The sequence below is a fragment of the Toxotes jaculatrix genome, chromosome 8, assembly GCF_017976425.1.
Source record: "Toxotes jaculatrix isolate fToxJac2 chromosome 8, fToxJac2.pri, whole genome shotgun sequence".
Lineage (NCBI taxonomy): Eukaryota > Metazoa > Chordata > Actinopteri > Toxotidae > Toxotes > Toxotes jaculatrix.
Window position 1 is genome coordinate 1,964,129 of NC_054401.1, and position 13,568 is coordinate 1,977,696.

Sequence of the window (13,568 nt, forward strand, 5' to 3'; positions counted from 1 at the left end):
ACACACACACACACACACACACACACACACACACACACACACACACACGTCCAGTTTATCCCACCAGCGGTGCAGTTACCACCTAGAGAGATCTGAAGTGACGGCCACACGCAAAACAAACACGCCTTGCTCACGCTCACACACACACACTCACACAGTTGAATACACAAGTTATAATAAAGCAACAGCGGTCAGCTGGGTGGTACAGTGCAGGGGTCAAAATGACAGAGTGTGTGTTGGTGCCACATCAAAGCAAACACACACCTTCTATCTCGGCATCAGCATCATAATTACAACCTCATTATAAAGGTCTAATCTGCGTTCTGCCTTTGTGCTCAAGCTGAGCTTTTCCCAAACATTAGCTGTTTTCTTACAATCTTTTCCTCCGTTATTCCTCAGTCCCTCCACTCTTTCCTCCACATCCCCTTCTTTTCTTTCTCCTCCCTTATGACCTCTGTCTTTTCCCCAACTCCATTACTTCGCCGGCCCTTTCAGTTTTCCTTTCTTCCAGTTTCTTTTTTCCTGCTCACCTTTCTGCTCTTCCTCTCCTCTTTTACATCCCTGTCTATTCTCTTTACTCTCCCCACTCTTCCCTGTGTGCCTCCCTGCTACATGCTGCCCAAAGAAGGCAAGAAAGTCCAAAAATTAGCTTATAAAAATCACAGAGTAGAACAAGATCATGTCGTCTCAGTCCTTTGGAAATGTTTACTGGCTCTTTAGTGATTTACTGTGTCTGGAGCGCTACAGACGGGATGAGGACAGATGAAACAACATTGGAGGTGAGCACCGATCAAACCCTCCGGTGAGCCATCGTGCCCAAATCTGAATTAGCCACTCGTTTGTCCTGTTTCTAGAAGTTTGGATCATATAATTTTATTTCAAGGGAAGTGGTTTCGAATCTCATTGTGGTTTGAGCGTGGGACCTGAACTTTGGCTAGAGTGTTTCGGATGAGCAGTCAAGCCAATAAAGTTATTTGAGAAGGAAAGGAATAGAGCGACAGAGGGAGGCAGACGGGGAGCTCGAGGGAAGCGATCCAGCAGAGGCAGCTGTGAGGCTGAAGGCCAGAAGGAAAGTGTTAGGAAACACTCAAGAGATCACTGTTGTCTGTCCTCCTCTGCTCTACACTCTCAACTATGAGGGTTCTATAGAGGTTCTCTAAATGGTTCTTTGGCCTTGTTCCACAAAAGAACCCTTACTGAATGGTGGGTGGCAGCTCTGACAGTCAGTCACTAAATCTTGGCCTTGAAACAATAAACTGAAGTATGGACACAGGAGACTGCAGCAGCAGCCCGGTCCCAGGAAACTGTCTGTGTTCCCACCATGTGGGAATTTTTATGCGGCTTTGATTGTTGACAGGAATCATGTCCCAATAAATGCTGCTTTTGTTGCGCTGGCACATCATGTATTGAATTTATAGCCAATTTCCAAGAGTAATTTAAATAATCTAAATAATGTCTGGAACAGATAGCGGCGGGCACTTTGAAACCTGAGATATTTTAATTCTAAAATTGAAAACAGATATCGGTAGAAAGCTCTTGGCCGTTGTTGAGATCCCTCCATCAATCCTCCCTCCTGGATTGTTCCAGTCTATTTTTTGCTTTCTTCACATCCTTTCTTATTTTCTCTTTCCATCTGTCAGCTCTCTCGTGTATTTCAGATCAAGCTGAATGGTCTCAACAAAAATGGTTCTACGGTACATTGCTGCATAAACTGAAAGAGGCAGAAAATGTTTTGTCGCTGTAAAGAACACTCATAAAAAAGGTTTTTATTGCTCCATGTTGAAAAAGGTCATACGCAGGACTTTGATTCTGCTGTATGTAAGCAACGTTCAGATGGTCCAAACACATCAGGATAATAAGTGCTGCTCGTGATGATAAAAATCAGGCTGGAGTTAACAACCATGACAGACGTTATACGATTTTCCTCCTTTTACACAAAAAGATATGCATACATTAGCATCCAAAAACAATCGATAGAGCTTCTGCCTCTGGCTGTCGGTCGGGGTAAATTAAGTGGACAGAAAAAAAAAGTGAAGCTGTTTTAGGGTCAAACTTGTTGTATTTCAGTTCTGAGTTTTCTTGTCCAATCACAAAGATTCATCAGAAACATGTTTATATTGAAGATTTAAGCTAACAAACGAGAGACACTCTGAGTCATTGCAGTTCTGCATGAAACCACAACATAAACCAGGGCAGTCCCAATAATCCTCTTTGGTTAATGGATGTAGTCCATGCAAATCACAGTCCAACAGCAGGTGGCTCTTTCCTGCTCTGTGTAGGCCTGAAACTAATACATTTGCAAGTGTGCGTGGACATTTTTGTGTTTGCTTTCATGTCTCCTGTTCAAAATGACCACAATCAAGCTGCAATTTGATCCAAATGCATTGCTAATCAGTATTTATTGAGTAATGAGACAGGAGACGATCCATCCATTCTGTGTGTCTGGGTTTTTAAGCTTTCAGTAACAGTGACACTGGCTTCTGCGTTCAGAGGACCAGTACATTTCAAGATCTATAGCCACAGTGGGACCAGTGTAACACACGTACAATGTCCTGCCAGATCTCTCAGAACACTCCTCACCACTGCGTGTACTGGAAGAACCAGCCAGTGTTTCCTGCTTCAGATGTGATGTCTTTTCAAAAGATATTTCTCTCAAAGGTGAAGACAGGGAGAGGTGTTCAAGTCTGGAACCCATTACGTTCTGTGGCTGTATTGTTTTACCATACAGCACACGCACACACACACACAGACCAACACACACACACAGGATTCTATAGAGTAACACCTATGATTTCAATATCCTGAATAATGACAAAATGAAATGCTGCAATCTCGTATTTTCCAAAACTGTTGTTGTGCGTTTGGTGTTTGGTGTATTACACGTGTTGCATCCGATCAAATCAATCATGCACATTTATATGTCTGCCTTTATTATGTTCTCCATTCATCTTGCACCATGTGTTTATGTACTACAGATTGTTCAGTAGTCTGTTCACTTTTGTTTTAATGCATGTAGCAGTGCTACTCCAGTTGTTCCATCACGTTCTGCCAAAAGCAGCTTCCTGCAGAGCCAGTCCAGCGGCGCTGAGCCACTGAGCAGAACGCTTTGTTTTTGTGTATTCTGCTCGCTCACTTTCAGACGTTTGGTTGTGGCAGGTGCACTGACGCATGGTGAGTTTTGTGTTGCTGCCCTGTACTTCACTCCAGGATGAACACATCTGAGCCTTACCAGTGCTGCAATGGCTAAATTTGAGACTACCCACACACACACACACACACACACTCTGTGCTCAGTTCTCTGAAAGACAGCGTCATGTGTCCACAACAACAAGTTTTCTTTCCCATTTCTGTTTTCAGTTCCTGATTTTCTGCCAAATGCTACGGGCTAAGAAGTGTGAGCGCTCTACCTGAGACTGACTTAACATGACCTGTGACCTTTGAACTCCTGCGCTCTGTGAATAGTGATGTCAAAACCTGACCTATGCATTTCTATAGGAATAAGCTGCCTCAAACTGAACACACGATGGTTCTGAATATGTCCAGAGAAGTCTGCAGGTGTCCACAGAAATGGACATGTTTTGTGTCCTCTATAAAACTCGGTAACCAGTGTTTTCCACCTTTTTACATTTCTCTGTGTCCTATAGGTTTCTGCTATTCTTGCACTTCTTAATTAAGCCCCACGCCAAGCCCCAAGTCCAGAGTCCTGATTTACCTGAGGCGTAGGGGAGGAAGCAGCTGGGGTTGAACTCCAGCTTCTTCATGAAGCGGATCTGGCCGTTGTCACGGAGACAGTAGAGGTTCCTCTCACCTAGGACGAAGACAGAGGAGGAGGAGTGGGAGAAGGAGGGCACAGAGAGGTCCAGGGCCTGTTCTCCCAGGATAAACGTCCAGTCAGGCTGCAGGAGAACACACACACACACACACGCCTGTTACTTTACACTGCCCTCATTTCTTTAATTTGAAAAGAATAAGCGTGACATTTACTGTGAGTGACACATGTACGGTCTGTACACCCTTCATAAAATGTTTATACAGTTACCAAAATCCATCTCTTTTCTTAGGTGTTCCCGTTTTATGAGGTCAGAAATGTGCACAAACGCATTTAAGCTCTATGAATATAGACATGTAGCCTGTGTACATTGGCATCCATGGCTCTTATGCTTTTGTGCTGCTGTGGGAAAACTCAGATATTTGTGTACTCTTAAGTTTTACACAGGATAATGATCCAAATACAGCTCATATCCAACTGAATATCTGTGGGAAAGGCAGGAGCACTAAAAAGTTAAGCAGACATTTTCCCTGACTGAAATTCAACACATTCTCCAGCATTAAAAATTCAGACTTATCATAAAGAACATGATTTATGTTTATGGGTAAACTCATAGGCATATGTGCTCATGCTTCTTTTACTTTCTTCATTCTACTGCCAAGTTTTTGATTATTGCTTCTCTTTTTAATTGTTGGCAGAATTTTAATTATTTTTATTTTACTATCTAATAACACTATACTTGCTTTGCTCATTGCTCATTGCTAACCTAGCCGTTTTCTCTATCGCTGACTGGGGAAAACAAAATTCCAAAGATTTGTGGGTAAGGTTCCATTTACGACTAAAGCCGACAGCACAATCACACCACACACACATTGTCAGTTTTTAGTGCACCTTCTGTCGGTGCTGCGTTAAGGACTCACCGTCAGCCTCTTGCCTCCGGTCTTGAGAGGCAGGTCGGGATCCTGTCGACTCTCTGCTTCTGTAGCCACGGCCAGAGTCTCGTACCTGAGAGAGGCAAACAGCTGATTACACAAACGTACAAGTGTCTGCGGATCACAATCAAATTCCTGCTAATGTCGTTTCAGAATGGTGTTCAGTATGCAGTAAGTTGTCACTGCACACACAGCAAGCTATACATGCACAGATTCACAGATCTGACCACCGGTTCAGCTACTCCTTTAGCGGAACGTTAAGAAATACAAAACATGCCGTGAGTGACTTCAGTGTTGGCTGCCGGGGGAGCTGGAAGAGAAATGACTTGCTCAAGGACACTTTACAGTGCGCAAAAGAGCATTTCTCATTTATGTATTCCCATCAGATCTTCTCCAGCCAGTCCAGAAACTAAAGTTAGTGACTCTCTGGTTACAAATTTTACTTCTTCAACCACCAGCCCAAGACCACAACAACATCCATAATTTTCCTGAGAGAAATTCCATCTGTGCGGCCAGGGCAGAAATCCTAGTACATATCATTTATTCACATTTAAATAAAGTCGAACACTGTGGAACATGTTCATTATTAAAATCCGTGGCTAGCATCTTACATTCTCCTTCACCTTTACAGCTTCTGTCAGGTCAGTCAACACGCCACTGACCCTGCTGTTCCCGGGAATTGTGGTCTATCAGTTTTAATCAGTGAGCTGTTGGCAAGTGGCTGAGGATAAAGTGGTCAGACTGATCTGTGGTCAGTTGATTTTGGCTTCTTCAGCATCAGGAGTTTTCCAGTAAGAAGCTGGCAGTTAAAGCAGCTTGGCGGGAATTTATCCTTGTCCTCTAACACCTGCATGAGTGGAGAGCTCCAAACACGACCCAGCCCGACTTCGAACCGCAGACCAAACACTAAATAACTGCTGATTTATACACCCACAGTTTACTCACTCAGTAATGCACATTTGGACCAAAAAAACCTGCTGTCAGCTCTGAAATATACCTTCAATTGTAAGGCCCATAATCCAACATGGCTGTCATACCAGTCGTCTTTAAACCGGAAAGACTCTGATCTCTCCCTTAAATAAGCCTTTCTTCTTTTAGCAGTTTACACTAAACTTATATGGAATGAGAAAACTAATTAGACAAACTAACACCACAGAGCCTGGATAGCTCAGTCGGTAGAGCATCAGACTTTTAATCTGAGGGTCCAGGGTTCAAGTCCCTGTTCGGGCGGAAAGTCTTCATGAAATTTCCCCACTGAGGGACTAATAAAGGATTCTCTTATCTTATTCTTTCAAAACCCTGAGGACTCATTGTCATGGCTTTGATAATTCCCTGACCGCCTAAGGTGATCATCAGGTGCAAATTCTAATTTGAGACACAGTTTTAGTTTTAGCATACACTGTAAGATGCAAAAAAAAAAAAACCACACAAACACTGTCACTTCCACTGCAGCTCTGTATGGGTACTTTACATGTATCCCTATTTATTTTTTTTTACTTCTTGCTTTTTGTATAGACCCGTTCCATTGCATGACAAACATTTCAGTTTTACACCTGGATAAAATGGATTACCATACGTGACCCTGAAAGTGAAGCTAATTCTGCATAACATTGTTGTATATAAAATAGGAAATGAAGTGTTCTAAACTTTGATTTTTGCAATACAACACAGGATTTAGAGTTTTGAACTCGCCCGTACAGTAGCAGTACCCACTGAGCTTCTGTGAGAAACGGCGGGCGGACTAACGAGCTGCTTTATGGATGACTGCCAGTAAAGAAACCTTTTCATCGCACCGTGACCGTTTCCTGGGGAAGAAAATGGACTAAAAAATATATTAAACATGTCAGGGGTTTTAAGCTTTCGAGCTCTCAAAGCAGCACTCAACGGATCGACAGGCCAACTCCTGGATGGGTGAATGGATGAAATTCAGCCTAATAATACTAAAACAACACTGTAAAACAACTATATTCTTTCACTGTGTTTTGATATTTCAATTCCACCCTGCACTTAGATGTTTTACTAATGACGGGATGTGAGGTAGCAAGAATGAATGAAAACTGCTAAATCTGTACATGCATCTATGTGTGTCGAATTATATCAGAGGTTAGCTGGTATGAAAGAGAGCTTAAAAACAAAACTAACAAAAAAACACACACACACACACAAAACCAAAAAGAAAACCACACTGCAATCTGACTACCCACCTGCATGCCCAACATATGAGCAGAGAGAACAAGACGCACACACATGCATGTGCACACAAGCCCACAAAATTGTCTGTGGCATACACTTGGGAACATTTTTCTTTGTTTGCCATTTAAAAGTGTTTGCAGTGAACATGCTCTCTTTCACATATGGACACAGTTTTGTAGGGCTGTGCGTGTGTGTGCGTGGGTGCGTGTGTGCGCGTGTGTGCGTGTGTGTGTGGGTGTGTGTGTGTGTGTGTGTTGGGGGCCAGTATCAGTCATCATGCAGAGATTAGGACACAGAGGTTGAGGAAACAGTCATCTCATTTATATGAAAGAGGATATCTCTGAAAAACTCCACCAACAAACACACTCATTTACCTTCTACACATACATCACTCAGGCACATACACACGCATACACACACAAAATATACAAACACACACTACATGCATATGTGCTCTCGGTGTCATGGATAAACACAAACTAAAATCTCAAAGCTCAAAGACGCCAGCACACACAGACACACACAGACACACACAGACACACACCGACACACACAGCAACCAAATCAAGCTCTCATTCATCAGGGCAGGAGAAGGCCCAACAAGCTAAATAAACTGAGTGAGGCAGAACAGTTTGACCAGTCATCTGATATTAAACGTATAACAGTCAGTGAAGCTCTGACTCGTCATCTCATATGGAATATATGGAACAGTCAGTAAGTCATGTCCAGTGCTAAAGAGTCGGCTGGAGAAACTAGAGTACGTTTCTTCACATTAAGAAATAGGACTATGCCAAACAGATAAATTATTTATTGATTAATTGATAGCTGGATCTAAAAAAAAAAAAAAAAATTAGAAAATAGTGCGGTTAAGTTAAAGCGAGGTCTTGTTCTCACTTTGCTCGTCTGTCCAGTGGTTCATGTTCAGTTTACAATTAAATAAGACAGAGAAAAACAGAAAATCCTCAAAACGGAGAAACTGCACAGCATTTGCTATTTTTGCCTGATGAATAACTTAAATTATTAATCAACTGTCTAAATAGTTGACATTCGTTTTCTGTCAGTTACTGATTAACCAACTCCTCATTTCACCTGAATCATTAAAATTTATTTGATTGTTATTTTCACTTTAAGCTCCCAATTTTAATAAAAGCGAAAGTCGTTCCTGTCGTTCGCGTGTTTCAGTAAGATGGATGGCTATAATGGAAACAGCAAGTTTGTTGCTATTAGTAACGCAGTGTTTGTTGTGGATGTAAAGGTACTCGCTCGGTGTCTGCTGAGCTCTCTGTAATTTACTACAGTATGTGCATCGCAGGTGTGTTTGTGTGTGTGTCCAGGGAGAGCGGTGAAGTCAGCGTTTCCACAGTGATATCTATTCTGGAGAATCTCCTGATACTGGCAGGGGGCATCCAGATAACAAACAGCTGGGAGAGAAAACTGCGCACACACACTCACACACACACACACTGTACACACACACACTGTACACCCACACGGTCTGTACGACTTCTAAAAGCTCTCCCTGCCTCAGCCAGAGGGAAATGGGAAGTGTGTGTGCTTACATTAAAGTAAGGTACTTTCCGATCAAACTGTGTGTGTGTGTGTGTGTGTGTGTGTGTGTGTACAGTGTGTGTGTGTTTTGTTTGCCTTTAAGATGGTGAAGCTTAAGTCAGAGCTGCTCTCTAACCATCAACAGCTGACATTACATCAAATAGCTTCACTGCAGCAACAACCTGCGGACCAGCACTTGCAAAGAGATGTGAATTCACGTGAGTAAATTGTTGGTCTAACATACACTGCAGGTGAAACGTGCTCATGACTCAACATGCTGTTAACTAAAAATCTACAAAGTCAAACTTATCTCATCTTAGAACAGGGGAAACAGTTTGACACTAACGACTGTTAGTGTCATTAGATAATTACACACAAGCCCATTAAAAATCAAAACAAAGAGAAACATCACATACTCAATAAACCTGTTTCACTCACTATATATCCCATAACTTCCTTGTTTCAGGTGAGCTTAACATCCAGTTTCTAACATTATATAAAGGCTGTTTCATCTGGAAACCTACTTGTAGCTCTCCAGCTGGCGTGCGGAGGACACGGTGAGGAAGCTGTCAGTTCTGGTGTTGTAGACCAGCGGGCCAGGCAGCAGGAAACCAGGGAGGAACCTGCCGAAGGAGTAACTGTCCTGCTCGAAGAACATCAGCATCCCGTCCATAGACTGGATACACAGGGAGTGGTGACCTGGGGTGGGGGGCAAAGGAGATGATTCTGTTACCCTTATCCCATCACAGTGTGGGACACACTCACATACCATTGGTATTTATGATATGAAAGAATGGACAATATAATAATAGAATGGACAAAGCTCTGCTTTCATTCCATGCACAACTACTTCCATCCACATTTCATGTGAACAACCAAGGTCAACACACACAAACGTCTTCGATGGCCCAGCAAACAATCTCATTGGTTTTTACTCTGCTTCACATACATTCCTGTACCTTTTTCTCTGAGACAGTGTTTGCAAGAAAAATTTAAATCGGTCCAGCTGAAGTTTATAAAGTCTGTTTTTTTAGGCAGCAAAGGAAATTTAATTTGGACAAGCTGTTTAAATGTGTACAAGCAGAATCACTGTTGGCGAAAAAAAAAAAAAACAGAGATTTTTGGGTCACACATTCTGCTTTGTGACAGCTGTGACGCTGCAGTTTTAAACTCTTGAGTTTTTAAATGCGAGTACCAGTGATCCCGAACGACATTCATGGCTTCTGTTTCATTTCAGCCGTGATGTCGTGTTGTGCTGCGAGGTGTGTTTCTCCCTCTGGCTGAATCTGATATCTCCATTAACACCTCCGCACATGCACACACACACACAGACACCTGGCTCTGGGTATGAAAGTGTGCAACAGTGTGTGTTTGTTAGGGAAGGCCTAATGTAGGACATTTTATGCCCCAACACACACAAACACACAGCAACACACAAGGCCATAAAGCAATGGGCCTGTGTGACCAGAGAACTATAATTAGGCCTCAATGCGCTATTAAAACTCACACTGCCATCAACTAGAGGTCAGGGAGACAGCCACCTACAGCGCAACACACACACACACACAAACACTCTCCCTAACACACACACACACACACACACATACTCAACATCTATCACCAAGGATTTAGAAAGAAAAGCCGCACACTCCTACACACCTATCTTGTGTAAACACGTGTGTGTGTTTGAGTGATGAGCGGAGCTCAGGGTGGCCATTAACACACTAAAGGACAAGGTCCCTCATGCCGCAGACACACCCTGCGAGTGCAGGTGTGTGTAACACAATGTTTGATAATGAGCCAAAAACAATTGCTGCAGCATCTGAACGTGTGCGTCTGCATAGGGACGGATTTACATTTGTACGTGGTCTGTTTACTGCTCGTGCAGCTCAGTTTAAAAAAGGAAAAGCTATTTGAAACACGGATGAGGTCTGTTATGGAAATCAAACACGTCGCCTTCGGTTCACGACGGCCGGTCACGGCTGTGTCTGCTGTCATTTGAGGTTATAACTGTGTGACTGTCCTTGATGTGGAAAACTTGTGGGAGTACAAAAGCCCAGGCCACTTGTGATGTTGACAGTGTCTCTGAGCACCAGGGTTGTGGATTATTTTAATTCTGAATATGATTCTACTTATTTTTCTTCATTAAAAAAGAAACAGATGTAATTAAATTAGAAGTTGAATGTTATATTTGGTTTCATCTCAGTAGGACGTCCTAAACTCAGAAACTAAACTATCTAAACCAAACCTCAGGACTTTGCCACTATTTTCCCTGTAATTATACCAAATTACACACTTCTTTCAAGGAAATGTTCAAGAAATGGCCGGGAAATTATTAGGAAATAACAGACGCATGAAATAAAGCATTACAGTGTTTTCAAACCCTGTATTACATCCAGAACTCTGAAATATATCAGTTGTGAGCAGCAAATCAAGACTGGGCACGAGAGCCTGTGGTATAATACAAAAACAACAAACATTAAAGCCAATTTTGTGTTTCACCAGCTGTTGCTCTCCTACAAACAGAAAAGGACTCCAAAAACAGCTGGATACCTGTGGATCTGTCAGGTGTCTGCTGGTCATTTCCCACCCTAAAGACCAGCGAGAGGGTCAAAACAACAAGCACTCAGACAGCCCGACACGGCGCTGCATCATCAATAACAAGAGAAGTGCTACATACTGAAAATAAGAGCCAGGCTGTGCCATAATGGCAACTGTGCACGTGTAGTTTCACACACCCAGGTATAATGTGTCAAAGGGCCCAGTATGAGAGCGCCGCCGCTCAGACACAGCGGAGGAAACAGGCGTGTATTAGCGTCATTAATAAGACATGTTGAACAAGCACACGGAGCGGCCAACAAAGCACAGAGGCTGGCCGCACACTGCAGTGGGCAGAGCAGAGCCTCTGTGTGCGAGTGTGTGTGTGTATGAGTAAATGAGAGTGTGTGGATGAGAAAGACAGAGAGTGTGTAGGTCCATGTGAATGTGTGTGTCTTTGCACACACACATGTGGATGAGGGAGTGTGTGCGCCAATTTGTTTTGTGTGTATGTATCTCTATATGCATCTGACCAAAGCTTGAAAAGGTCGGTCCATGCTTGGAGCCTCTGTGTGTGTGTGTGTGTGTGTGTGTGTGTGTGTGTGTGTGTGTGTGTGTGTGTGTGTGTGTGTGTGTGTGTGTGTGTGTGGCCTGAATGTGACCCAAACCCAAAGGCAGCCCAGCTATTAGAGCAGTATTAGTACAGAGCTGCTATTACAGCGCCTACAGCACTGCTAAATGGCTGCTATTATAGACCCACACACACACACACACACACTCACGTGTAAGAGCAGACACAACCTGCAAAAACACTCCCACACACATACACACTCGAGGCTTTCCAAATCCACACACACACACACACACTTTGAACACTGGACAGCACAGCGCTGTCGCACGCTGTCTGCTGAAGAAACACACACTCGCACATGTCCGGACATTCAGCTGGTCCAGCCAGAGCTGTGACCATCACTTTGTGATGTGTGTGTTTCTCTGTGCATGAATATATTTCTGTATTTGCACATGAATGTGCGCTTTTGCATTGCAGTATGTCTGCAAACCATTACGAGTGTGTGTGTGTCTTCCAGCCAATGAACAGTGAGATCAGCTCATTTTCGTGTAAACTGTGCGAAAGAGTGAGGAAAGCTTAAACAGCAGGCAGCTTCCCCGACTCACACACGCTCAGATGATGTCAAACAACTCATCTGACCTTCGGACGAACGAGACGACGAAAAGAACCTCCTCTGTATCAGCGATGGCAAATAAGACGGAGATGATGGAAATAAAGATCATTGAAACTGAAACACTGGAGCAGGTTACTGCAGAGTGTATAACTAGACATCCTTCCTTTAGTTTGCAAATTCTGTCAGTAAAATGATGCTTTCACTTAATTTTTACAGTTACGTTTCTGCTTTTAACTTTCTTTTTTAAGCCTGTTAATCCTGGTCATCTACAGCAACTAACTTGGTTGATTAAAGACTAAAGACTTAAAGAGTTTAAAAATAAATTAGTCTTAAGAGTTTGAAATATTGTTACGTGCAGAGTTTTGATTGAGCCAAGCTGAAGCTGAGGAGCTGGTTACAAACTTCCCCATTCTGCCGAAGTGTCCTGGAGCAAGACACTGAATCTCCACAAGATCCAGAGATGCTGTGCTGTAGCTGAACTCTGACTCTTCTGATGACAGGACCCTGCTGGACAACTGGGACTTTCACTAACATACAGGATCCCATACATTCATGCTGTGGTAAATACAATCCCAGGGCCTGCACTGCCATCTAGTGGTGACCACAGCAGTTAACAGCAGGAGAGAGGATGACATGATTTATAGGTGAGAGGAGAGAGTATGAACATCTTTGTGTGTATGTGAGTGCATGTACTTGTGTGGGAGATTTTTATCATGTGTGCACGTGTGTATTTGATGGTATTTGCAAATGTGGAAGGTTATATCTGTGTTGTGTGCTGCTGCTTTTGTATGCATCTATGCCAAATGCAGACAAATGAGCCCATGCAAACCTGCAAGTATGTGTGAGTGTGTGTCTGTGTGTGTCTGTACAAAGATTGCACGTGTTTGTGTTTGTTGGACAGTGGAGCAGTGTGTGAGAGCTCGCATGACATGTCCAAAATGTGCTGTGCAGTGCGGTAACAGCAGAAAATAGCATGTGGAAACACACGGACACACTTACAGGTTCATGGTACTAACGATACACGTGCATTCAGAACAGGCCAGGGCTTCGGTTTTAATGAGCCCACACTGTTCTTTCTATCAATCAAACGCACACGTGCAGACACACACCCACTCACATACACACACTCTGTAAACAGGGAGTGAATGTAGGGTCCATGATGCCAGGCCGCAGTCTGACAATTTCTCTCCTCACACACAAACACACACCTTGACAATACAGCCTTTATTTGGAAATGCCATTTTCTCTGCTTTAAAGGGGGTTCCCCATGTGAGTGTGTCTGTCGGTCTGAGTGTGTGTGTGTGTGTGTGTTTTTCTTGGACGCCGACTACACGAGGGCTTTCCCCTACTTGGTTTTTCCAAAAGCCCGACTGACGGTAGAGAGAGCAGCTATATGACCCCCCT

The 13,568-nt window shown here is 43.2% G+C and overlaps 1 protein-coding gene and 1 non-coding gene across 2 annotated transcripts in view; one reads left to right on the forward strand and one right to left on the reverse strand.

The window, feature by feature from the left end:
• bbs9 (Bardet-Biedl syndrome 9) overlaps nucleotides 1-13,568 on the reverse strand; it is a 124,497-nt gene that overhangs the window by 104,587 nt on the left and 6,342 nt on the right. Inside the window, exons 6-8 of the mRNA XM_041044696.1 lie at nucleotides 8,967-9,141; nucleotides 4,690-4,774; nucleotides 3,713-3,896 (exon numbers count right to left, since the gene is read on the reverse strand). Coding sequence (XP_040900630.1) covers nucleotides 3,713-3,896; nucleotides 4,690-4,774; nucleotides 8,967-9,141 — 444 coding nt within the window. The remainder of the gene's footprint in view (nucleotides 1-3,712; nucleotides 3,897-4,689; nucleotides 4,775-8,966; nucleotides 9,142-13,568) is intronic.
• trnak-uuu lies at nucleotides 5,859-5,931 on the forward strand. The gene has a single exon. It is a non-coding gene; the product is annotated as a tRNA-Lys (tRNA).